At 48.6% G+C, this 27,500-nt stretch overlaps 2 protein-coding genes across 2 annotated transcripts in view; both read left to right on the forward strand.

The window, feature by feature from the left end:
- tjp1a (tight junction protein 1a) overlaps positions 1–23,947 on the forward strand; it is an 89,620-nt gene extending 65,673 nt beyond the window's left edge. The window contains exons 16-27 of the mRNA XM_080840437.1: positions 1,395–1,477; positions 2,527–2,737; positions 5,162–5,262; positions 6,308–6,688; positions 8,546–8,830; positions 10,316–11,092; positions 11,598–11,689; positions 12,336–12,583; positions 13,516–13,945; positions 15,004–15,221; positions 15,831–15,935; positions 21,310–23,947. Coding sequence (XP_080696563.1) covers positions 1,395–1,477; positions 2,527–2,737; positions 5,162–5,262; positions 6,308–6,688; positions 8,546–8,830; positions 10,316–11,092; positions 11,598–11,689; positions 12,336–12,583; positions 13,516–13,945; positions 15,004–15,221; positions 15,831–15,935; positions 21,310–21,404 — 3,026 coding nt within the window. The 3' untranslated portion in view covers positions 21,405–23,947. The remainder of the gene's footprint in view (positions 1–1,394; positions 1,478–2,526; positions 2,738–5,161; positions 5,263–6,307; positions 6,689–8,545; positions 8,831–10,315; positions 11,093–11,597; positions 11,690–12,335; positions 12,584–13,515; positions 13,946–15,003; positions 15,222–15,830; positions 15,936–21,309) is intronic.
- Positions 23,948–26,006: 2,059 nt separating this feature from the next.
- fam189a1 (family with sequence similarity 189 member A1) overlaps positions 26,007–27,500 on the forward strand; it is a gene marked incomplete at both ends in the record, with an annotated part of 159,746 nt that continues 158,252 nt past the window's right edge. The window contains one exon of the mRNA XM_080840128.1: positions 26,007–26,231. Coding sequence (XP_080696254.1) covers positions 26,007–26,231 — 225 coding nt within the window. The remainder of the gene's footprint in view (positions 26,232–27,500) is intronic.

Below are 27,500 nucleotides of genomic sequence, written 5' to 3' on the forward strand. Positions count from 1 at the left end.
TTGTTTGTTTGTTTTTAGTTTGTTCATGTTTGTAATGGCCTGGTCATGCACTTTGTTTTTTGGAATGGAACCTTCTGGAATGTGCCAAGCCCACGCTGATTCCACCAGGGTTGACCCTGTGGAGAGCGATGCTTTATTGGGCGGAAATCACTCAATCTGACATCAAACATTCCCATTGCAGGCCCATGCTTGTGTCTTTTTAAGTTGCAAAAAGAAAAAAAAAAACACACACACACACACACTCACACATACACACACACTAAATTAATTAAATTCATTGAGCTAGGTCTGCCCTGTTAAGGTGCTTTTCTGGCCATTGGTTTGTGTTGGTACATGTAGGTTGTTGTTGACAGTGAGTAGAGTTAGTTATGTAAAGTATTCCCTCCCAACCCTCCCAACCCCAACATCCCCCGTTACCCTAGTTACCAGGAATATGAGTGTGATTGACAGGTGGCCATGCTTTCCCTTCACCTAGTTCCCATGGTCCTTTAGGAGGTCATCAGCACACAGTTCAGTCTAGCTGCAGGGTTCACATACGATTGTTTGCCCCCTTTCATAATGCAATGCATTCTTCCCCCTGCTGTCCCACCCAAGTCACACACACTCAACTCAAGAGCTTTCAGCTTGTAATGAAGCCGCATGTTGCACTTCCATCCCAACACATAAACACACACTCACACTCACACTCACACTCACACTCACACTCACACACACACTCACACTCAAACTCACACTCACACTCACACTCACACTCACACACACACACACACTCACACTCACACTCACACTCACACACACACTCACACTCACACTCACACTTACATTCATACTACCACTCACACTTACCCTCACACTTACACTTACACTTACACTCACACTCACACACACACTCACACTCACACTCACACTCACACTTACCCACACACTTACACTTACACTTACACTCACACTCACACACACACACACACTCACACTCACACTCACACACACACTCACACTCACACTCACACTCACACTCACACACACACACACAGTTCCCCACCCTCGTCCAATGCCCCATCTTCAGGCAGAAGGTCCCTTTAATAATGCATGCGTGCGAGTGTGTGTGTGTGTGTGTGTGTGTGTGTGTGTGTGTGTGTGTGTGTGTGTGTGTGTGTGTGTGTGTGTGTGTGTGTGTGTGTGTGTGTGTGTGTGTGTGTGTGTGAGTGTGAAAGAGAGAGAGAGAATGGTGTCTGTGTCTGAGTGGGTTGTAGTGTGTGTGTGTGTGTGTGTGTGTGTGTGTGTGTGTGTGTGTGTGTGTGGCCTTTGGGGAGCAGACACATGACACTCAGGTAATGTTAATGCAGACATACGTTCAGGCTCTCACCATGTCCCGTTGCCCCTCCCCTCTGCAGACAGTGAACCGCGGGATGCCGGAACGGACACGCGCAGTTCCGGAATCATCCGTCTACACACCATCAAACAGATCATCGACAGGGTGAGGAGCACGAGACCAACACACATACACACCATCTCCCTCCATACACACAGACACTCCCAAGTTTTCAAACACAAATGCAAAAAAAAACTCAAAATCTCATTGTCATACATTAGTAAATACACACAAGCCCATTTTCTTTATACACACGGACACATGCATGTTGGTGGACACAAACAGTAGTCCCACTACAGGCACTTGTTTCCCTCACAGCACACCACTGCCCCCTGCAGGCCTTTCAGGGTTTAGTTTCCATATCACCTCTGGTGGTCTTGTATTTATTCATGCTGTTCACCTCTCATTTGTACTGCAATTAAGTCAGTAATGAATTAAAGGTTGATACAGAGGTTACTGTCATAGAGGGCATGGCAGGGAAAACACACACATATGCAAGCAATTATGCTTAATAATAAAAGAGGACTGGCCTTTATTTCGGTATTAAAGGCACCCAGTGCAACTTTCGAGGCTTAAAAATAAACATTCAATTTCTAGTCTTTTTTACACGTAGTAAGTTTCAATAACTCCATACCATTATATACCGACATTCAAGCAGCAAAGATGAGACGTCGTTGTGTGGTGAGAACTGATAGAAAATCGATAACAACAACAATCGCCGCCATTTTCTTTATTTTTTTTAACCTACAATAAATAAAGCAGGCTTCCAGTCAATGGAAAAATGGCTTCTCCCCACCGGCGATTGTTGTTGTTTACGATGTTCTATCAGTTCTCACCACACAACGACGTCTCATCTTTGCTCCTTGAATGTCGATATGTAATGGTATGGAGTTATTGAAACTAACTACGTGTAAAAAAGACTAGAAATTGAATGTTTATGTTTCATTGAATGTTTACATAAAGTTGCACTGGGTGCCTTTAATAGTGTATGTGTATGTGTGTTTCTTTGTGTTGGTTCGTGTGTGTGTGTGTGTGTGTGTGTGTGTGTGTGTGTGTGTGTGTGTGTGTGTGTGTGTGTGTGTGTGTGTGTGTGTGTGTGTGTGTGTGTGTGTGTGTGTGTGTGTGTGTGTGTGTGTGTGTGTGACCCCCCTCAGGATAAACACGCGGTGCTGGACATCACCCCTAACGCGGTGGACCGTCTGAACTACGCGCAGTGGTACCCCATCGTGGTGTTCCTGAACCCCGACAGCAAGCAGGGGGTGAAGAACATGAGGGGCCGCCTGTGCTCCGAGTCCCGCAAGAGCGCCCGCAAGCTCTACGAGAGGGCCCTCAAACTGAGGAAGAGCAACCACCACCTATTCACTTGTGAGTGTGTGTGTGTGTGTGTGTGTGTGTGTGTGTGTGTGTGTGTGTGTGCGCGCGCACATCTTTGTCTGCGTCTTTGTGTGCGCGTCTGTTTGTGTGTGTGTGTGTGAGAAAGATAAAGAGTTGTACTGAAGAAGAGCAAAAAAACACTTATTCACCAGGGTGTGTGTGCGTGAATGTGTGTGTGTGTGTGTGTGTGTGTGTGTGTGTGCATGTCAATGAGACTTAAGATGAGACATGTATGGGAGGAGAGGGAGAAGAAAGATACAGAGAGAGTAGAATGGCCTAGCCAATGAGGAAACAGAGAGAGCAGAGAGAGTTGATTGGCTGAGCCAGTGAGGAAGAGGAAAATAGAAAGGAAGTAAAGAGAGAATGGGCCTGAAATGGTTGGAGGGGTAGTCCGTCACGAGACGTCTTATTTAGTGAGAGATGGAGCATGTGCGCGTGAGAGAAAGTGTGTTTGAGTGTGTGTGTGTGTGTGTGTGTGTGTGTGTGTGTGTGTGTAGTGTGCTGTGCACCAGAGTGAGCTCACAGGAGAGGACAGGAGTTGTCAGGCACTCCCAGCATGCCTTTGGCCCCATGTGACAGGACACACACACACACACACACAAACACACACACACACACACACACACACAAACACACACACATAAATTCACTACACTCCACAAATACACTGACCAGCTGCCACTCATGAACACAGGCCAGACAAAGAGTATCACTCACAGACACACACAGCCTGTTCATATGAGGCTTCACACACAGGCACACAGACACACACACACGCACACGCACACGCACACACACACACACACACACACACACACACACACACACACACACACACATCTGCTTACTGTTCGCGTGACTTTTGACATGTGCATATGTACATGTGCTCGCATGCACTCCCATGTACACACTGTTGCAGCCTGTTTCACTTAAATGTAATGAACACACACACACACACACACTCACACCAACACACTCACACACTCCTGCCCTATGCTATTTATAGAATGTGCATGAACCGTTCTCAGGAGCCAGGTCACACAGGTGGACATCTGGAGAAGGATGAGGTGATTCACCTCATCACCTCATCACACAGTGACTGGTGTGCACACACACACACACAAACACACATACACACACACTCACACACACTAACATGCTCAGAAACCAAGCACGCATGCAAGTCCAACTGCAGACACTCTTGCCTAAACACACTTACAGTAACCGCACGCAACAGCACAGACACAGAAGTGCACACACACACACACACACACACACACACACACACACACACACACACACACACACACACACACACACACACACACACACACACACACACACACAGTGTGCATACACATGGAATCAACCATGGAGGCAGAACCACACAATTTCTGATGGCTAACACACAGGCATCAATGTGGAAACCTGTAAGCTATGGCCTTGACCATAGAAGAGATGCACATAGTCCCAAGCACATAAGCATTCATCAGAAATCTGTACACACACACACACACACACACTGAAACGCCTGCACACTCGCACAGACGTAGATGCCGCATGCACGCACGTGCACACACACACACACACACACACACACACACATACACACACACACACACACACACACACACACACACACACACACACACACACACACACACACACACACTGACTGCACTGCTGGGTCTCCAGTGAACCATATGCTTTTGGTAAGTCTTCAGTATTAATGAATAGACTGGGTGTAAGTGTCTGCGTTAATGGCGTTGTTTATTTGAATGGCTGCTCTGATGGGGCACCAGATTGAATTAGAGAGCTTGTTCATTTTTTCTTCCCGCTGAGTGGGGTACTTAAGACCCGCACACACCCCGTAAATGTCCCTTAAGAGCCACCGTAATGACTCCTGGCTGCATTAGCGAACCCCCAGAGGTGACTTTCAGGCGCAGGTAGTCAACATTAACGGGTCCGGAAACCCACCATGCTTTTAGGTTTTTGTGTGTATGTGTGTGTGCGAGACAGGAATAAAAAGAATGTGTGTATGTGTGTTTGTGTGCGTGAGTGTGTTCATGTGTGTGTGTGTGTGTGTTCATGTGTGTGTATGTGTGTGTGAGACAGGGAGAAAGAGAATGTGTGTGTGTGTGTTTGTGTGCGTGTGTGTGTGTGTGTGTGCGTGTGTGTGTGTGTGTGTGTGTGTGTGTGTGTGTGTGTTCATGTGTGTGTGTGTTGGCCTGTGTGTGCTTAATGAGCAGCGCCACTTGACATTTGCTGTTTCCTGGAACCATATGACCCCGAGGGTTTATTGTTACAAAGAGAGTGTCATGTCAGTGAGATTAATTTTCATCCCCTCTCACCCCCTCTGTGTGTGTGTGTGTGTTTGTGTGTGTGTGTGTGTGTGTGTGTGTGTGTGTTTTACAGCAACCATTAACATGAACAACATGAATGACGGATGGTACGGTGGTCTGAAGGACACCATACAGCAGCAACAGAACCAACTTGTCTGGGTCTCAGAGGGCAAGGTGAGACACACACACAAAAAAACACACACACACACACACACACACACACACACACACACTCTCTCTCTCTCTCTCTCTCTCTCTCTCTCTCTCTCTCTCTCTCTCTCTCTCTCTCACACACACACACACACTCTCTCTCGCTCTCTCTCCTTCTGTCTCTCTCTCACACACACAAACACACACACACACACACACACACACACACACACATTCTTCTAGTCTATATCTCACACACAGTCTTTCACTTTCTCACATATTCAGTCATTATTTCATTCTCTTTCTTTCTTACACACACACACACACACACACTCCATACACATACAGTTTAATTTGAAATCCTTCAAATGTTATCCTGCTTGATTTGTCATTAAAAGTTTAATTATATGTGTGTGTTTGTTTGACCACTGGCTTAATTTAGTTTTTGCAACCACTGGGCCTCCTCCTCTTTATTAAAGAGAGAGAGTGTGTGTGTGTGTGTGTGTTTATTTGCATGTGCGTGTGTGTGTGTGTGTGTGTGTGTGTTTATTTGCACGTGTCTATATGTTAAAGGAGCAGCACATGACATTTGATATTTCCTGGAACCATATGACCCTGAGGGTTTATTGTTACAAAGAGTGTCAGTGAGATGAATCCCCCCCCCCCACACACACACACACACACACACACACACACACGCTGTCAGTTCAGCTGGGGGTGTCTGACAGAAGAGGGGCTGAGGGCGGTGTAGTTGTGTAGGGGTTGCAGGGTGCTGATGAGGAGCTGCTGAGGCCACATTACTCCCCCTCTCTTTGTTTCATGCCCTGTTTGATCTTTTTCAGTGTTGTTTTCTCTCCTATTGAACCATTGTGATGTCTCACTCTCTCTCTCTATCTCTCTCTACCTTTCTCTCACTCTCTCTCTCTCTCTCTCTCTCTCTCTCTCTACCTCTCTCTCACTATCACTCTCTCAATCTCTCTCTATGTCTATCTCTCTCTCACTCTCTCTCTCTCTATCTCTCTCTCACTCTCTCTGTCACTCACTCTCTCTCTCTCTCTGTCCCGTCCAGGCGGACGGTGCCCCCGAGGACGACCTGGACATCCACGACGACCGTCTGTCGTACCTGTCTGCGCCGGGCAGCGAGTACAGCATGTACAGCACGGACAGCCGCCACACCTCCGACTACGAGGACACGGACACGGAGGGCGGCGCCTACACCGACCAGGAGCTGGACGAGACGCTCATCGACGAGGCCGGCCCGCCCCCGCCGCCCGGAGACGCCCTGACCCGCTCGTCCGAGCCCGTGCAGCAGGACCAGGTGGTGCTCCAGCAGCCTCCGCCCGGATACGCCGCCGCCACCGGCTACCCGCCCCACGGCCTCGCCATCGCAGACCCCGCCGCCCCGCTGGGTCGCATCGAGCCGGCTGGCTTCAAAGGCCCCGCCCCCCAGGTAGCGTTCCTGCGTGCCGTTCGCCTGCCCTGCTGCCTGGAGGCGGTCGTGAGCGTCCGCAAAGTGTTCTGGAAACGCTACTGACAGAGACAGGGCCTAAACGCAAACAAACAAACAAACTAACAAACAAACAACCAAAAACTATAAACAAATACCTTAACTCAGCTAATCTGGAGGCTCAACTGTCAGGACAGGTGCTAGATGTAAAGTAAGCTATCTGATTAAGTCCTTTAGGTAACGGCGTTAAACTGAATGCAGGTAATGAACTGAAACTACACAGAAGTGATCTCACTGGAGGTGCTATTGACGGTACTAACAAGAAAAACTAATGAGGAGGTGCTAATAAGAGGAGGAGTGAACAGTATTCAGTATAATCTATCCCTTTATCGCACAAGGAGTGAGGAGAGGAAACAAGCACACACCTAGTTATTATATATCTCTATACTATATATTATATATTATATGGGAAAGTGACTGTTGAAATGAGTATGATTATCTCTGCCACGTCTTCATTGTTGTTGTATGTATGTATGTATGCGTGTGTGTGTTTGTGTTTGTGGCTGTGTGTGTGTGTGTGTGTGTGTGTTTGTGTGCATATGAATGTTTATTTTATGAAAGCTAAAGAAGAAACAGGTAATAATATATAATATATAAAAAAATATATATATATTCCACGCTATTTAACCGGATGCCTAAGTAACCATGACTACTGTTGTCGTGTGTGCTGTTGTTATTCCCAATGATGTCGATGTTACTAGAATATCCTTCCCAGTGCCTGTTTAAGACCTTACTCTGCAAGATAGTAGGAGACACTGATATAGATCCGGCCTAGATTTGGCCTGATTTGGCCCAGATCTGGGCCAGCTGTGTGCCAGAGTCTGTCGCTGTCTGTGGTCTTTCCTAGCTGTTGTTCTTTTGATTCCAACTGAAGTTGTACCAGAAAGTATCCCTATGCATGATGGTTAATATCAGTGTTAAATCGTACTGCTGTAAAAGTATTTATCTGGTTCCACTGGACCATCATGATATATAAAAAAACGTCTGATGGATAAAGAAATATCGTTAAATATAAGAAAGGTTGTATGTACTCTAGTATTAAAGAGAAAGCAGAATATATGAACAACTAAGACTCTTGTCCTGTTGTAAGTCTTTACTCATTAAGTAGAAGACCTGCTACAAGAGCAATGAAAAAGACATAAAAGGAGAAGAATGAAAAACAGAGTGATGTAAGAGAAAAAGTGGGACAGATGAAAAGCAGACATGGAACTCTTGTGTGTGTGTGTGTGTGTGTGTGTGTCTGTGTGTTTAGCAGGTGCCGTGCTTATATCAAATGCTAATTTAGTGTGTTTGTCTTGCTGCTGTCATTAAGTGTGACAGTCTCATACAGCGACTTTGTGTGTGGGTTTCATTGTTAAGAGTGCGTGTGCATCTGGTGTGTATCAAGCATGTGAGGTTCGGTGTGTGTGTGTGTGTAAAGCTACCCAGTTATGTATCTCTCCGAAAGCTCTCGCTTCAAGGCTCTCATAAAGCTAGCGGGACTAGCAGTAGCGCTTGTCTGGTATGGCTAAAGGTCTTGGTTGTATGTCGTGTACATCTGAATGGGAGTGTGGGTCTTTAGTAAAAGCTGTCTATCCGGAATGGCAGGTGACAGGTGTGTACAGTAGTGGAGTTTGGATTTGTGTTTCAGACAATGGTTTAAAGGTTGGGTTTCACACAATAACAAGTGTGTGTGTGTGTGTCACTGCAAGGGTTTAAAATGGTTTAGGGGTCTGGGATATGTGCCGGTTGCAGGTGTGTGTATGTGTTTGTGTGTGTGTGCCATAGTGTGTGTTTTAAACGTCTCTGACCCGTTCACAGACAGCTGAGGCTGCTGCTGCGCCCCTTGTGGTTGAGCCGCTGGCCCGGGCAGCGCCCCCTACAGTTCGACATGCTGCAAGCGCCGCCAGCACCCCGGAACCCCCCTCCACCACCACTGAACCCCCCCCACCCATCACCTCCACCACCTCCAACTCCAACTCCAACTCCGCCTCCAGCCTCACCCCCCCAGAGGCTGGTCCAATCAGGAGTAGTCCTGTCCCAGAGCTAGCCCCGCCCCAGATTCATGAGCCCAACCAATCCGGGGCACCCGGGTCGGAACCAAAGGTACCTCGTCCTGGATGGGGTATCAGTCCGGCTTGACTCGGTTTCGACTTGCCCCCCCCACTCCACTCTTTCTGCCCTGTCTGCCCGCGCCCCTACCCCCTCTCCACCTCCCCACACCCCTCTCAGAGACCTCAAGCTACGCCGTCCGCCTGTGTGTGTTTGGCCATGTGCTTCTTTCTCTTTACTGCATGCGTGCTGCCCTGCTGTGTGGCTCTAGGTGTGTGTTGGTGTGTGTGTGTGTGTGTGTGTGTGAAGATATGTGTGTGTGAATATAATATGTGTGTGTTAGGAGTGTGTGTGTGTGTGTGCTGAGGAAGCAACACTGGTAAATAGAAGTGGGAGTGAAGGCGCTGTGTTGTGCTCGTTGCCTAGGTTGCCACTGTTGTTTCCTCTTCCCTGCACGGCTCTCGTGTGACCTTTGAGCTCTGCCAGTTTACTCTCTTTCTTTCTTTCTTTCTTTCTTGCTTTCTTCCTTTCTTCCTTTAAGTGGTGTGTTAACAACGCTCACTCGGCAACATATCACCTGAAACGACTGCATCTCGACACACATAGCCATTTTACTTGCATCCGTTCCGCTAAGAAAACCCATATTTGCCCTACTGAGACTTTGGTACCGCAGATACTGGCATTCTTGGCGTTGAACTCTCAGCAGAGTGTGAGAGCCGGATGATGTGAGCGCTTCAGGTGCGGTGTGCCGAGTGTGTGTGAGTGACTAGCGATGGTGCTAGTGTTAACGGCAGGTGGCATTGGTAGTCCTATTCTCAAGCCGTTGTGTGAAGGTCATCGCTTGGAGAAAAAAAAAAGATTTGGGTTATTTGTTTTGTGTGTGTGAGTTCTTCTGCTGCTTTACTGACTTTGAAAGGTAGCCTGCCTCTGTCCCAATGGGATTCTCACTTGTAGTCCCCCCCCCAGACACCCACTGGTTTGGTCCCAAGGCTTGGATGATGAATTCGTTGTCTTTTTAAAGGGCTACTTTTCAAATTTCACGTACAGTAATTTGAATCCTTTGTTCCTTTCATGCCTGCCGTACCTGTGCAGCGCTGCTGGTAGTGGTGTCCATGTCCCTTTTCCTTTTGGGTCGTTCGTTTCCTGCAGGTTTTGTTCTGGTTTCCCTTCTTCCTTGTTGGCTTCTTCGGGCTGCGCCTTGTTTCCCCCTTTTAGCGCTCCTCGTCGTTTCTTGGTGTGTGATTAAAATGTCTGCCGAGTGTGTGTGTGTGACTCTCTGCAGTAACTCCTCACTCTGAGTCTTTTCTATTCCAGGTCACCTTCGCTCGCTGTCTCTTGCTCTGCTTCCGTCCGTTCCACAGCACCTAATCTGTATTTAACACCCTCCGATCCCCTTATCCTCGCTCTATGTTTTCTCACTCATCAATTGATTGATTTGGTCTGGAATGAGGCAATGCGTTTGATCGCTCACCATTGTTCTTTCTTCCATGTCTCTCCATCTCCTCCTCTTCTTCCTCCTCCACCTCCTCCTCCTCGCAGATGTATAAGAAGGAGATCTACAGCATGGACGAGCCAATCAGGGTGAGCCCAGGCCTGAAGCAGCCCCCGCAGTCGGCCTATCACGCGCAGCCATACGGCGAGGAGGCGCCGTACCGCGACTACGACCAGCTGCCCTACCGCTACGAGGCCGGAGGCTACCTGGAGCCAAAGTCCCGCGGCTACGACACGTCACGCCTCCACTATGACCCCCACGTGACCTCATACAGCGACCAGCAGCAGCAGCAGTGGCCAGCGTACGACCAGCCCCCGCCGCCGCAGCGCCAGCCCTACGAGGACGGACCCGACCGTGCCTACAGCCCCCCCCAGCCACGATACGAGGAGCCCCCACTGGGGTACGACGGACGGCCACGCTACGGCAAGCCGGCGATGCCTCTCCGCTACGACGAGCCCCCTCCTCCCGTCTCGTCAGGGTACGACTCCCACGCCTACTCCCCCGACCCCCCCGCCCTCATGCAGAGGCCCCCCTACAGCCAGACGCCCCCCGCCATGCGCAACAACTACGCCAACATGGATGCCCCCGTGCCGCCACCCAAGCCAGAGGCGCTGCCTTCGCCCGACGAGTATGGGCCACCCAAGGTGCTGTCCCCACCGCCGGCGTCGGTGAGCCCAGCGGCGGGCAGCGGCAGCGGGAGCGGACACGAGGGTGAGGACGACCCGGGCATGAGGCCTCAGTCGGTGCTCACGCGCGTCAAGATGTTCGAGAACAAGCGCTCCGTCTCTGTGGACCGTGCGCGTGACGTAGACATGGGGATGAGGGTGAGAACACATACAGACACACACACACACACACACACACACACACACACACACACACACACACACACACACACACACATACTCGCACACACACATACTCGCACTATACACACACATGCTCGGACTATACACACAGACATACTCGCAGTTTACGCACACATACTCGCAGTATACACACACACACTCTGAGCACTGAACACATAACAAGCAACACACCATACACATTACACACACTGTGTTGTGGTCAATAATGAGCAGTCTGAAAAGCCATGCAGAATCTGTGCAGACCCTTACAACAGCACGACTGGCAGTGATAAAAGGCTTGCTCGCATGTTACCAAGGTTTTTTGCTTGCTTCATTCTGCATGCTTCATAAAGTGTCAGATTGTTGCATGCTGTCTCTTTAAGTCTCTCCATTTAAGCCAAACCACTATACTGGCAGCTAAAATAATGTCTCTCCTTTCTTCTCTTCCTTTCTCTTTCTCTCTCCCTCTTTCTTTCTCCAGACGATGGATATGGTGCCCAAGCCTGGCGTCGGGCCCGGTTTAGTACCCAAAGCCAACTCCCTCAGTAACCTGGACCAGGAGAAGACTTTCAGGTAATGAATGAGCCTTTGAGGCGAAGCCAGCAGAGCTTACCCTCTCAACACCCTCACAGGAGCCAAGTCATTTATCACCGCAGATATGTAGTGTTCAGATTAACGCCACTTCTCTATGATTTAAAGCCACTGAATAGAGTTAAAGGTGGAGTGAGGAACTCTACAAGGTTCATTAATCGTGTACTGTCCTCCTTTGTGTTTTATTTTGGGAAGAAGGGCCGAAAACCGTAGCACTTCCGCGCCATCTGGTGGAGCTGTGCTGCAGTGCAAGTCATTTGAGTTTTCCTTTACACAGGAATAGCTAAAAATGAATTCACGACAGCAAAGTGTTCTATAGTTGTACATCGAAATGCTGGTTTCTGTACTGAGATTCTAGAGATTGAGTTATTAGAAATGTATTATTTGAGGCGCTACCAACATTGATTCCCCCAACTCTATCTGGAGTGAAGTCTGAGAGATTGGGTCATTAATGGAACAGGACCCCAGTAATTTTTTTCTCTCTACATTCTTTTTTTCGTGTTTGGTCCTTTTTGAAAACTTTCTGACTCATTTGTTTTATGCTTAATGTCTTTCACTCTCCCCCTCTCTCTCTCTCTCTCTCTCTCTCTCTCTCTCTCTCTCTCTCTCTCCTTCTCTCCCCCATCAGAATGCCTGAGCCCCAGCAGCCCCAGAGGGTGGCCGATGATGACATTGTGCGGGCCAACCACTACGACCCAGACGAGGATGAGGAGTACTACCGCAAGCAGCTCTCCTACTTCGACCGGCGCAGCTTTGACAGCAAGCCCGCTCCCGCCCCTGCCCCCACCCCCGCCAGCAAACCAGACAAGATCAGCCCTGTGACAGGAAGCTCCAACGGCCCACCACCGATACTGCCTAAGCCTACTTCATTAGATGGTGAGATCACTCTCTCTCACGCACACCAACACACACACACACACACTCGTATCATAATAATAATAACAATACCAATACTGCCTAAGCCTACTTCATTAGATGGTAAGATGACTCACTTACTCACTCACACACACACACACTCACACACACACACACACACACACACACACACACACACACACACACACACACACACACACACACACATACGCACTCACATGCACATTACAGGCACTCATACACACAAACATTCTTGTCTACACATACATCTCTGCAGGAGGACTCAAAATGAAGTAGTAATAATAATAATAATGCATTTTATTTGTATAGCACACTTTCACATACAAAGATGTCTCAAGGTGCTTAACAGGGTCACAATAGCAATTTAAAACAGTGCATTCAAAACAATACAGAAAAGAAATAAAAGAAAAACAGAAACCAGGACTTTAGTAGAAGGCAGATATAAAAAGATGGGTTTTGAGGTGGGATTTAAAAGTAGTGATGGAGTTCAAAACCCTAATGTTCTCCGGGAGCTTGTTCCAGAGTCGTGGCCCCAGCCAGGAGAAGGCACGATCTCCCATTCTGGACATATTTGTCCGGGGAACTGCAAGAAGGTTTGCTTGTCCAGACCTAAGAGTCCTTGGTGTGAGATGAGGGGTGAGGAGATCCTGGAGATAGGCGGGACCGGTGGTGTTTATGGCCTTGTGAACTAGAAGTAGGACTTTGAAGTTTATTATCTGGTTGATTGGAAGCCAGTGGAGGGAGTGGAGGACTGGGGTGATGTGTACGGATCTCCTTGTCTTGGTGAGAACCCGGGCATCACTGTTTTGAACATACTGCAGCCTCTGGATGGTTTTCCTTGTTTCATTCAAATACCCCCCACACACGCTCACATATTCTCTCTTTCTCTCCACACACACACACACCAGCAGTGAGTCCACCCCCCGATCCTCTGGCCTCACCCAAATCCAAACCCTCGGGTCGGGAGGAAACAGTCCTGACCAATTACCTGCCCCAGAAGAGTTTTCCGGAGAAGTCACCCGTCAACGGCACCGACCACCAGCAGGCGCCCAAGACGGCCGCGGCCTACAACCGCTACGTGCCGAAGCCCTACTCCTCCGCGCGCCCGTTCGAGCGCAAGTTCGACAGCCCCAAGTTCAACCACAACCTGCTGCCCAACGACACACCGGTGAGGAGCGAGGGCGGTGGGGGGAAGAGTCCGGTGAACAACGTCCCCAAACCGCAGGGCTCCCCCCAACCCCCCGACCATGACAGCGGCGTGGACACCTTCACCCGCACCATGGACCACCGCAAGTACCCACACAACAACATCAACGCCGTGCCCAAAGCCATCCCCGTCAGGTGAGAAGAGATCAGAGACCACACACCCTTCTTTATCATACACACACCCACACACCTCTACATATCACACACAGACAGACAGTTCTGCGTGAGTGACAGACGCATAGCCTACTGTATGAGAGTCCCCAGTGTCTGAGAGAGACAGACAGTTCTCTGGAGTGACAGATACGTACATAGCCTACTGTATGAGAGTCCCCAGTGTCGGCTAGAGGAGAGCTCGCCCTACTAGCTAGTCTACAGGGATACCACTGGTGGGCTATTTGAATCTTTGTGTTAATAATTATGTTGGTGAAGAACATTTAGCTAATTACTGGAGTTATATTGTACACATATTTGGTTAGCATGTGACCCCATATAAATAATATAAAACAGTGTGGTCAAAATCTATCTGATGTCGGGCTAATGAGATATGTGGAGATAAAATGAAGCCTAGTCCCTATGTTTATAGTTTTATATTTATTTCATGGTTTAAATTTTATAAAATATGGGCTGCAACTTAATGAGCATGGGAAATAGTGGGTTTGAAGGCCAGACTGGTTTAGAGCCACTGTTCTAGACTATTGAAGACTACCTACAAATCTTGAAAATGTCATAGGAGACTGGGAGTAAACCAGTGAGGTAAGTATAAGGGCTTATAAAAGGTTTATCTTAGAACAGAAGATTAATTCTAGAATCCCTCCCTGGTATTTTAAGCTGTTAGCATTCTCAGCCGCCCCTCCTTACAGCCATGGGCAGTGGTCTGGAGACTAGAGGAACTGGACATGAGGTTTGGAAGTAGAGGTTGGAGCGTGAGGTTTATCAGATTTGGAGTTTTTGTGCGTTTCCTACTCTGTTATACCTTGTTTTTTAACCCTCTGTCTGTCTGTCTGTCTGTCTGTCGGTCTGTCTGTGTCTGTCTGTCTGTCTGTCTTTGTGTCTCTTTCTCTCTTTTTCGGATTTCTTTTGTTCTGTCTACTTCCCCCCTCCACTCATCTCTCTCTCTCTCTCTCTCTCTCTCTCTCTCTTTCTCTCTTTCCATCTCCCCTCCATCTCCTTCTTTCTCTTCATCCCCCTCTCAGCCCGAGTGCTCTTGACGACGATGACGAGGATGAAGAGCACACGGTGGTTGCCACGGCGCGGGGCATCTTCAACTGTAACGGGGGCGTTCTGAGCTCCATAGAGACGGGCGTGAGCATCATCATCCCGCAGGGCGCCATCCCAGACGGCGTGGAGCAGGAGATCTACTTCAAGGTGTGCCGCGACAACAGCATCCTGCCCCCGCTCGACAAGGAGAAAGGTGAGACGCAGGCACAGGGTGTGTGTGTGTGTTTGTGTGGGGGTGTGTGTGTGTGTGTCTGTCAGTATAAACGTTTATGATTGTGTCTGTCAAACAGTCAGTGTGTTTGTCTCTGTGTTAGTTTTTTTCAAACAGTCAGTGTGTATGTCATTCTGTGTTTGTTTGTCCTGTCTGTCGAGGTGTGTGCGTGTGTGTGTGTGTGTGTATCCATATCTAACCTCAACGTATGCAGGCAGCCAAAACCCTGCTTTCTCTGGTGATGTGTGTTCCTCACAGCCTGTGAAGTTGTGTGTGTGTGAAATCATGTTTATCTGTAGTTTGTGTGTGTGTGTGTGTGTGTGTGTGTGTGTGTGTGTGTGTGTGTGTGTGTGTGTGTGTGTGTGTGTGTGTGTGTGTGTGAGTAATGTGGTGTGTGTGTGTGTGTGTGTGTGTGTGTGTGAGAGTAATGTGGTGGATGTGTGTGTGTCTGTGTGTGTGTGTGTGTGTGTGTGTGTGTGGGGGGGTGTGTGTGTGTGAGTAACATGGTGTGTGTGTGTGTGTGAGTAACATGGTGTGTGTGTGTGTGTGTGTGTGTGAGTAACATGGTGTGTGTGTTCTGTCGTTCTCCAGGTGAAACGCTGCTGAGTCCTCTGGTGATGTGCGGTCCTCACGGCCTGAAGTTCCAGAAGCCCGTGGAGCTGCGCCTGCCTCACTGTGCGTCTATGACCCCTGATGGTTGGTCTTTTGCTCTAAAATCCTCCGACTCCTCGTCGGGTACGCCGTCCCTCTCTCTCTGGCCTTCTGGGGGAGGGGGCGGGTCAGTGGGTGGCTCTGTGACCAATAGCTGTGGTGGGGGGCGGGGGGTGTCGCCATGGGAACAACACTCTTTTTTTTTCATTCCATTTCAGCTAATGCACTTTTTCACTTATTCCAGCTCTCTCTTCTCACTCGTTCATTTGAGTTCATGTTCACTCACACCTCTTTGACGGATAAATGAAGTTCACACTGGCAATCACGTCTCAGATACGCTTTGCTGGTAGGATCCAACGCTTTAGGCCCTTCACGGGCAGTTCATTTCCCAGTGAACGAAGCCATTTGCATTTTTCCCCAAAAAATCTGAAGAAAACACAGTTTTTTTAACTAAACCTAACAAATTTGTCTGTAAATTCAGTAAACACTTTTAACCTTAAGTGACAGCACTGAGTGCCGTACTGGACCTAGAACTGGTCCTGGGTCTGGTCCTAGAACTGGTCCTGGGTCTGGACCTAGAACTGGTCCTGGGTCTGGTCCTAGAACTGGTCCTGGGTCTGGACCTAGAACTGGTCCTGGGTCTGGTCCTAGAACTGGTCCTGGGTCTGGTCCTAGAACTGGTCCTGGGTCTGGTCCTAGAACTGGTCCTGGGTCTGGTCCTAGAACTGGTCCTGGGTCTGGTCCTAGATCTGGTCCTGGGTCTGGACCTAGAACTGGTCCTGGGTCTGGTCCTAGAACTGGTCCTGGGTCTGGTCCTAGAACTGGTCCTGGGTCTGGTCCTCACCAGATCTGGTCCAGTGTGGGCTCCTGCTGTCAGTCTTTCTCTCAGGTGTGACTGAACAGTTGTGTGTAACTCGACATCTGCTTCTCTAGGGACTGCTTCAGTTCAGTCAGAGGCTCCATCCCCCTCCTCTCCACCCCCCTCCTCTCCATCCCCCTCCTCTCCACCCCCCTCCTCTCCATCCCCCTCCTCTCCATCCCCCTCCTCTCCACCCCCCTCCTCTCCATCCCCCTCCTCTCCACCCCCCTCCTCTCCATCCACCTCCTCTCCACCTCCCTCCTCTCCATCCACCTCCTCTCCACCTCCCTCCTCTCCATCCACCTCCTCTCCACCCCCCTCCTCTCCACCTCCCTCCTCTCCACCCCCCTCCTCTCCATCCCCCCTCCTCTCCATCCACCTCCTCTCCACCCCCCTCCTCTCCACCTCCCTCCTCTCCACCCCCCTCCTCTCCATCCCCCCTCCTCTCCACCTCCCTCCTCTCCATCCACCTCCTCTCCACCTCCCTCCTCTCCACCTCCCTCCTCTCCACCCCCCTCCTCTCCATCCACCTCCTCTCCACCTCCCTCCTCTCCACCCCCCTCCTCTCCACCTCCCTCCTCTCCACCTCCCTCCTCTCCACCTCCCTCCTCTCCACCCCCCTCCTCTCCATCCACCTCCTCTCCACCTCCCTCCTCTCCACCCCCCTCCTCTCCATCTCCCTCCTCTCCACCTCCCTCCTCTCCACCCCCCTCCTCTCCACCTCCCTCCTCTCCATCCACCTCCTCTCCACCTCCCTCCTCTCCACCTCCCTCCTCTCCATCCACCTCCTCTCCACCTCCCTCCTCTCCACCCCCCTCCTCTCCACCTCCCTCCTCTCCACCCCCCTCCTCTCCACCTCCCTCCTCTCCATCCCTCTCCTCTCCACCCCCCTCCTCTCCATCCCCCTCCTCTCCATCCACCTCCTCTCCACCTCCTCTCCACCCCCCTCCTCTCCACCTCCCTCCTCTCCACCCCCCTCCTCTCCACCTCCCTCCTCTCCACCCCCCTCCTCTCCACCTCCCTCCTCTCCACCCCCCTCCTCTTCATCCACCTCCTCTCCATCCCCCTCCTCTCCACCTCCCTCCTCTCCATCCACCTCCTCTCCATCCCCCTCCTCTCCATCCCCCTCCTCTCCACCTCCCTCCTCTCCACCCCCCTCCTCTCCACCCCCCTCCTCTCCATCTCCCTCCTCTCCACCTCCCTCCTCTCCACCCCCCTCCTCTCCACCCCCCTCCTCTCCATCTCCCTCCTCTCCACCTCCCTCCTCTCCACCTCCCTCCTCTCCACCCCCCTCCTCTCCATCTCCCTCCTCTCCACCTCCCTCCTCTCCACCCCCCTCCTCTCCACCCCCCTCCTCTCCATCTCCCTCCTCTCCACCTCCCTCCTCTCCACCTCCCTCCTCTCCACCCCCCTCCTCTCCATCTCCCTCCTCTCCACCCCCCTCCTCTCCACCTCCCTCCTCTCCACCGCTCTCTGTGTTTCTAATTCTGTCTCTGTGAAGCTCACGCCTGTCAGACGCCTCTCGAGCGAGCGAGCGAGCGAGCGAGCGGGTGTGTTCCTGCACTCCTGACACACACCATCTTCTCTCCGCGTCATGTCAGCCATAATCACCGTGGCGGAGTGCTGCTGTCGGGCACTAATGGCTCTGCCTGCCAGCGTTCATCCTCTCTGTCTGTGATTGTCTGTGATTGTCTGTGCTGCCTGTCTGTGTCTCACCTCTAAGGCTTGCTTGGGTTTCTCACACAGCCACCCAACTGACTCCAGACCTGCCCCCCTGTACCCCACCCCACAGAGGCCCGCAGATAGACAGACAGACATGGGGAAGGAGAGAGGGAGCGGGGGGAGAGGGAGGGAGAGTGAAAGAGAGAGAACCGCTGCCTTTCTCTGTGTTTACCACATGAGTGGATCTCTCTCTTCATCGCTCCATCCTGCTCTGTCTGATTCCTCTCTTTCCCCGTTCTCCTCTCTTTCTCCGTCCTCCTCTCCTTCTTGTCCTCCTCTCTTTTTTGTTCCTATCCCTCTCTCAGTCCTCTCTCAGTCCTCTTTCCTGTCCTCCTCTCATCTCTTCTTTCTCTTCTTCTTCATATTTGTCTGCCTTTCCCTCTGCTCCTCTTGTCTTCCTCCATCTTTTCCTCCTCGCTGTATGTCCTTGTCTTTTGAATCTCTCCTTGTTCACTCTCAGTACCTCTCTTTTACTTCATCCCCCTCTCTCCCTCCCCCCTTCTCTCTGCCCCGCTCTCATCTTCTCCCTTCTATGATCTACCTTTTTCTCTTTCTTTTCTTTCTTTTGTCTCTCCTCTTCCATCCTTTCTCTTTCCCTCTTTTCTCTTTCCTCCCTCCATCCCTCCTTCCCACCCTCTCCTCTCCCTTTTCTCTCTCCTCTCCCTCTCCTCTCCCTCTCAGTCTCTCTCTCTCTCTCTCTCTCCTCTAACAGGTCACCGCTGCAGGTTAACTGCTAATGACTCTGGTGGAGCTGGACTAGTAGTGCTGAGGCCACAGCGGTGTCGTTAGTCGTCCTGCTAGGCTGAGACTGGGTCAACACAAATACGCTCTCATTTTAAAACAAATACCATCTCCGTCCAGACAAGCGCTTTACCTCGGAATCAGAAACAATTTATGTCCGTACTAACTATCACATGACTAGTCACTTCCACTGGGCATGTGCGTGCTGGTGTAAACAGGAAGCAGGCTGACCACTCTGCAGTTGGTTGCCTAGTTGCAGAAAACACTATGAACTAGGAACAGCAATGGGGCGAAAAGAAAGACCATTTCTCCGCTTGGATCAAAGATGAGGTGAACTTTGACTAAAATACCACATGAGGAACGAATCGAGGGAGGATACGTCATGACTGAAAAGACCCAATCTGGAAACTAACATGGCTGTCTGCGTCTTAACTTCCAATAGTCTCAGTTTCTGCCCATCCCACCAAAACGCAGCCCCCATTGTTGTCAAACTAAAATGGGGTCAACAGCGTTTCCAAAAGTCTCTGTTTTAGGTGTTTTAAAAATAAAATGTTTTATTGTGGGTGTGGCCCGAGGATGGGATTCCTGCACCATCTAATCATCTCACAGTCTCCAATCCATAGACATGTATAGGTAGACGCCGCCTCCACTGCTTCTCGGTGAAACGCGTCGCCGCCATATTGTTACAGGAGCTCTCTGACGTCAGAGGTCTGTCAAACGTGTCAAACAACCGCAAGTTGCGTAGTAACTAAAGAAGCACTATTTCGATAGTTTATAGAGCTTCTCAGTATTTTCCAAGTGCACGAGCTGTGCAAGAAAGGTGCGGGTTTATCATAGACCCATGCACATGAATGACTGGCGATTTAACTAGCGAGATTCAAAGTAATGTAGAGGCAAATCTTTTTCACACACTTCACGTAGAGCATAAACCCTTGAATACTCCATGAAATTGGTTGCGAAATGTAAAAGGTTATCGTGATTTGTATCCAGATAAACCGCAGCTCCTGGCAACTTGCGGTTGTTTGACACGTTTGACAGACCTCTGGCGTCAGAGAGCTCCTGTAACAATATGGCGGCGACGCGTTTCGCCGAGGCAACGGGCTGAAGCAGTGGAGGCGGCGTCTACCTATACATGTCTATGCTCCAATCCTCCTTGGCTTGCTTCCTATTGGTTGGTCTAGTGCTTATACACTTCAGCATATCCTAGGAGCACTTCAGACATTCGGACCAATCAAAGCAGTCAGATTCCAAATAGGGCGGGGCTTCTGAAATGACAACAAATAATTGCGATACCATTTGCTACCGAGGCTTCCTTATTTACAGGTGCTACTGATGGCTGGCAAGAGTGGAATGTTTGAGGAAAGCAAGAGTGGGCTACAAATTGAAACTAAAAACTTGATATCAACCCCTGGTGGCTGGCTGCAGTACAATACTCTAACCAAAATAATCAATTGAATTATTAGGTTTAATAATATTTCATTCAAGGGCATTGGTAAGGATGCTACAGGATCGAATGTCAATGGCATACTGTAAGAGTAGTTGTCCAGCAGATGGCGCCACACCACACACATCCGCTGCAGTGGCAGGTCAAATCAATGAGATTAAATGTGTAATTTCTAGAGGTAGCATTGGCTCTCTCAGTTACACTACCTGGCATCATACAGGTATTAAATGGACATGCGTTTAAATACGTGGAATGTTATGAAATATTGTGGGATTAATTGGTAATTGGCCAAAAGACGTTCATCCTACATTTTAGTAATCTCATAATAGTATTAGTGTGATTTTATAACAGTTTGTTGTGTGTGTTGGTGACATACTGAATGCTGTAGCGGTTTAGGTAGAACATTGATTCAAAGATCTTACTGTCAGACTCTACACACACACACACACACACACACACACACACACACACACACACACACACACATACACACACACACACACACACACACACACACACACACACGCATCTGTCTGATAAGACTTGGATGATCCGACCATGTATATTCTATCCTCACACTTTTGATCATGTCATTTTTTCTTTCTTTCTCTTTTTCTCCTCTCTTTCTCTCCCTCTCTCTCTCTCTCTCTCAGGTGACCCCAAGAGTTGGCAGAATAAGGCCCTACAGGGGGACCCCAACTACCTAGTGGGGGCCAACTGTGTATCTGTGCTGATCGACCATTTCTGAAGAGGTAGACAGCTGGCCTGTTACTGAATGTGTGGCCTGGAGAACAACGCAGAGGACGAAAGCTGCCCTCCCAGAACACACACACACACACACACACACACACACACACACACACAAGATAGTCACTGCCCTGGCTTGCAGGATGGTTGTGGGGAGGTGTGTCGTCCCTACCGCCTCCTCACTCTGCTGAAGGATCTCCCCTCCACGTTCCAGACGACGATTACTGTAACCATGGGAACCGGAGGGACCCTGAGCGTTCTCTGAAGTGCTGTTGTTTTTATTCTTCTTCTCCTCTACTCTAAGTGCTCAAAGGCTTCGTAACGTAACCAGAACAAAAAAGAAAAAAAAGAGAAAGAAAAAAAAAGACTTTGTTTTTGTTTAAGAAAAAAAAAAATGTGCTTTGATGGAATGCATGCTCATTGTGCCACTGGATAGTATACACTGTTTGGCCATCTTTCAACTAATCGTTGTTACATTCGACATGGTGTGCAAGGCTACATGAAGTATTTCAGTTTATACTAGATAGATAGTCACTTAAGACATTACAGAGCATATTTATACTATATATGCACAGCATATATAATATGAATATAATAGTGATTTTATAGTAATCTACTATTAGCTTTATAGCTTCTTTTCATATTTCACTTTCCCACAAGATGATACTGATTAAGGAGGACTGTTTGTGCACACACACACACAAACACACACACACACACACACACACACACACACACACACACACACACACACACACACACACACACACACACACACACACACACAGTCTGCGGACTTTTGAAGGATTGGGAGTTCAGTGCCAGAAACCAATGCTGGAAAGGATTGGCAAGGTCTTGCAAAAAGCCTAGAGGCTGCTGGAAGCTTCCAGAAGAAGAAAAAGAAAAAGCTAGCGGAACCGACGACTGACAGACTGAGATGAGACCAAACCCTGCACCCCTCACACACCAGCACCTCCTCCAAGATGGCCGCCTTCTCTTGGGCCTAAAGTCAACCGGATTCTTGCTGGAACCGGACCAGATCGGCTCTCTAGAACCAGCATCCATCGGTTCCATTTCTACTTCTCCTCTCTCTCCTCAAGACAAACCTGTCCTCGCCTTTTAAGTTGTTTAGTTTACACCGTCTGTTGTTTTCTAGTTTTATTTTTCGTGTTTGTTTCTATATTTGAACTTTCTTACAGCGATCTACCTTCTGGCCTACCTTTGTAGACGAGCTCACCTTCCTACCGTTGCTCTGCTGACGCCCGCTCTTCCTGCGGCCCCAGGGGCGGCTGACTTTGGCCCTGATCTGGCAAAGACCGGGGCCTGGATCCTGGATCTAGGGTCTACGATCTAGAATCTAAGACCTGGATCTAGAATTAAGGACATAAGACCTAGATCTAGGGTCTGGGATCTAAAGCCTGGACCTGGATCTAAGATCTAGGATCTAGGATCTAGGCCCGGATTTGTGTCAGAGTCAGCTGCGTCCTGGGCTGCATCCTGATCTATGCATGTGGTTCGGCTCAGGCCCTCTCAGACACTACCCTGCCCCACATAGCAGCCGGATCTGGGCCAAACAGGGGCCAGGTCTGGGCCAGATCCTAACGCCATCTGGGCTCTCACCTCCAGCACGCTGTGATGCCTTATTTCAAGATTACTACTACTACTACTACTACTACTATTATTCACTTTTGAAATACGATTTACAGTGAAACATTTTGTTTTTGTTTTGTTCTTTTCTAAATTATGGTGATGATAGTGATGACAACTATGATGATGATGATAAAGATGATTTTGCATGGTGACGATGAAGAAAGGTAAATATAAATGAAGTCATTGAAGTTGAAATGTTCACTGGACGGTTCATGTGAAGGACTGAAGGAGGTGGGCGGAAAAAAATCTGTTCCTGTCTGCTGTTCATAAGACTTCAGATAGATTTTTTTTTTTCAAAAGAAAACAAGTGATCAGAAGGAATACAGAAGTGTGAAAGAGGAGGAGAGGAGGAGTGATGAAGTGGCTGTACATACCGCTAGCATATGGCCTTGGTTCTTGGTTTGTAAATGAACTTTTTGTAATGTCTTTATTATTTTGTATAAAACCTAGTGGAAGAAAAAAACATTTCTTTAAAAAAAAAAATGATTATGATTATCTTTGTATTCTGGTTATACCCTCGAGCCTTGGAACTTGTAACAGTAATACAACTACCTTTTCTACCAGCATATTCATATATGCACACATTAAAATACAAACATTTTTGATGGTCACTACATCAACCAACAATAAAAATCTTTTTATGGTTATTCACAAAAGAGGAAAGTGCTTGATCTATACTACTCAGAATAAAAACGTATTCTTTCTGAAAAAGTGTGCTATTTAACTCTCCTCTTCCTCTCTTCTGTGATACTGGATGCTGTATTGTGTGCCCTCAAATGTATTTTTGTACTAATAGACAATTTATTATGGCACACCAGTACCACTCTTTAGCTAGGATAACACAGCTTCAAATGGATATTAGCTCTTCACGTGTGGCTAACTTTTTTCCGTTTTTTTCCGACACAATTTAAGTATATCACTTCATTAATAAAAACCTTTTTAAAGTATGCCTGTGTGTGTGTTAATTATATATATATATATTATGTTTATGTATATTGTTTGTTTGTTGCTTGTGCGCAATTGACACTCTGAAGGCGATTTGAAGAAGCTGACTGTCTGGCCTACCCGTCCTTTCAACCTCCATAGGAGCCAGGTTAAATGTCCACCACTAGGTGGCGCCTAAACGACATCCTTATTTGTGCGTTTGTGGCTGTGCGGAATTCTTGAATTTTCTCCTGACTGTTCTCTGAAGGTGTGGGCGATTCTGTTTTAAAAACAAAAATAGCTTATGTTTAGTCTATTACCATCTGGCCTTTTCAAATAATAAGCCAGAATGAGACTCTGAAAGGCCCCAGACTGCACATCACCTCTGTTGCTTTGACAAATGGTCTTGATTGTTAAATTGAATTAGCCCACTGATTATATATCCAATTATTCCGCAAAATGAATAGACGTGCCACTTATTTCCGTCTGGAAATCAACAGCTACTCCGGGCTGTGACTAGGCAACTGTCGCTGCTTGCGTGTTGATTGAATCAAGTGATGAATTAGGCTACTTGTTAGAAGATCAATAAGAGGAATGCTGCTGACGGGATGGTCTTCACGTTTCTGTCCCCATTGCACCTGCATCTTTAGGGTACAAGGCAAGGCAATTGTATGTATATAGCGCATTTCATGCACATTTGTAACTCAATGTGCTCAATGTACTACAAGGCCATTCATTCAACTCACGGGGGCTCCTGTTAGTGATTACATCAGTACCATATGGTTAAGCGTGTGTGGTCAATGGAACTGTTTGCAAGAGACATTATGAGCAAGGCTATTGCATCTGTCGTGGATAAGGCAAAATAGGTTTACTTCGAGCCGAAGGCCTAATTAACTCAGCGGAAACCTGTATTTAGACTACCTGTACATAACAGGTAGCCTTGGCTACTGCTTGATCTTCCAAAATACCTCATATGTTTGACTATGAGTGGCGTTACCTGAATGCTTGGCATACTTATCCCCGTAGACCTACGCTGCACCGATGCTGGTGTCGGCTATCCTACAGCAATTAGACTGCTCAAGAGCGATATTTACCTGGCGAACTGGGAACAGCAATTCAATCAGTCAAAACAAGCACAAGTTGGCATGCCAGAGACGCTTTTAGCTGTCTTGACAGCATCATGCGCAGGGTGCCTCCACGCATTTGAGTAGTTGAGCAGCGTCGCGCGCAGCGATAGTAATAAACGAGTCTCGCTGTTCGCAGCGGCAGGCGCATCCCTCCTCTTTCCAGCCTAGTAGTGTTTGACTGGCAGGAAGCTCGCGGTGCCTCAACCGCCAGTTAAGAATTGCATCTGTTTTCTTGGAGAACGCAGTCACCATACCTGTCTGCAACGCAAATCGTTTCCTATATCATTCGCTACTCTCGACCGATAAGGGGAAGGGAATCATTCACTAGCTTTGAGGAGGGGACTCGGCGTTAACGCTTGACTGATACTGGATATCTACCTCGCCGTGTGATAGCTACTCGAGGATGTATTTTACAGCGGTCTACACTTCATCTCTCACCTCACAGAAACGAGAGGGGGTTACAGGGTGAAAGAAACACATCCATCCCCTACGCAGAACGGGAAGCGGGAAGCCCGAAGCAGTTTGCCTGGGGACTGAATAGATGAAGCATCTGTCATAGTGCGTTACCTCGAAACAGCCCTGCCGCCTGGATAATTGACCAAATTAATGGGATTGATCAATAGCCACTGAGCTGGCTAATTCTCTGCACTTGCCATCGCCACATCAAGATTACAAGGTCGTTTTGTGCGTCGGTATCAGTCATGTGTTTAAGTTTAGCGGAACTCTTTTAAAAGTGTACATCTTGGACCCTTGGTAACGAACTGAAGACCCTATTACTGGATGTGTCGTGGATGTGTAGCTTACTGGATGATAAAGCAGCATTTGTCATTTGGATGCTGTTACTGAGATTGCGTTTAAGGCCTTTTTTGAATCTTGACTGAGTTTCTCCGTGCCAAAGTATCATGCCAGTCAGTGCAATGCCGCGGGGTCGGTCCCTGAGTCCGGCGTCCCTGTCCCGGAGTCTCTCCCGTCTCCGAGAGTTTCGAACGCGGACTCGGATCATGCTGTCCTTGGGAGTCTCTCAGATGGTCCTGGGGAGTCTTATCCTGGCCGTCAGCTTCGCAGCTTTGGCCCTAACTACCTCCCCTCGGGTCAGACACTCGTGTCCTTTCTGGGCAGGCTTCTCGGTGAGTAGACTATGCCACTTCCATACATAGCCTATGTTGCGTTTACGCGATGGGTTACATCATGATGCCTTGACAGATTTCTCAGATTTCTCCCGCCGATGTGATAATACGCCGGTGTAGAATTTGTTTCGACCTTTGTGAGTCTGCCAGGATGCTCTGTCAGCAATTTCTTTACACGGAGGCACACACACACACACGCACGCACACACACACACACACACACACACACACACACACACACACACACACACGTGTTATGTTTGGCAAAATCACTGAATTTATTTTTATTAGCGGGACACACGGGACTGACACAGATGTCCGTGGAGAAAAATGCCACCATCTCGGAATGGTCTCCTAGTTAGCGTTTGAAATGGCACCAAAACATCTGAGATGAATGAAAACCCAACTGCATATCCATGATGCTGTTTCCCTGTCAGAAAACCATAACAATGTCGTGCTAGTCTTTTTAATACGATCCAAGTAACAGTTGGAAGCTCCCACTAACATTTAGTCATTGGCAACGAAGTATCATGGGCGTGTGACATTGACTTTCAGTCAGATTTCTCTTGGTCAATCTATGTGATGTGATGTCTTTCAGGGTCTCAAAAGTAGCCGTTTAGGGGCTCAGGTTTTCACTGTACACTAATACCCATCACTAAGCACTAATGCATATCACAGGCAGTGTAAGGTGTATGCATGTAGGCCTACTGCATATGTGAAAATACACTGTGTAGGCAGCACCAAAGCTGTAGTGTAAAAGGCTGACACGTCTGACTGGTGTGATTTCACCTCTGAAGGGCTTGGTGTGTGTGTTTGTGTGTTTGTGGGTGGATGGGTGGGTGGGTGGTGGAATGGCACGCCTGAGGTCGGGTGCTGTCTAAAAAGCAGCGTGTGCCACGCGGGCATGGGCAGCAGCTGTGGCATGGGAGGGCAGTCAGCCCCAGGTGGCGGGCCGATGGATGCTGTGCCCGAGAAGAGGCCATGTGGCGCATGCGAGCGAGCGTGTGGCACTCAGCGTCCGTTTTAAAATGGTGTCGCTGCTTTCTCCTGGTGTAACTCCTGCATCTGTCTGCTTTCCTTTTCATTTTATCTTGAGGTGATGAATGACTATGACACACACATGCACACACACACACACACACACACACACACACACACACACACACACACACACACACACACACACACACACACACACACACACACACACAAAAACACTTATTCTTTCTGTACAAAAAAATAGAAGAATCTGTCTGTTAGATACTTCGA

The sequence above is a fragment of the Sprattus sprattus genome (assembly GCF_963457725.1).
Source record: "Sprattus sprattus genome assembly, chromosome: 6".
Classification (NCBI taxonomy): Eukaryota; Metazoa; Chordata; class Actinopteri; order Clupeiformes; family Clupeidae; genus Sprattus; species Sprattus sprattus.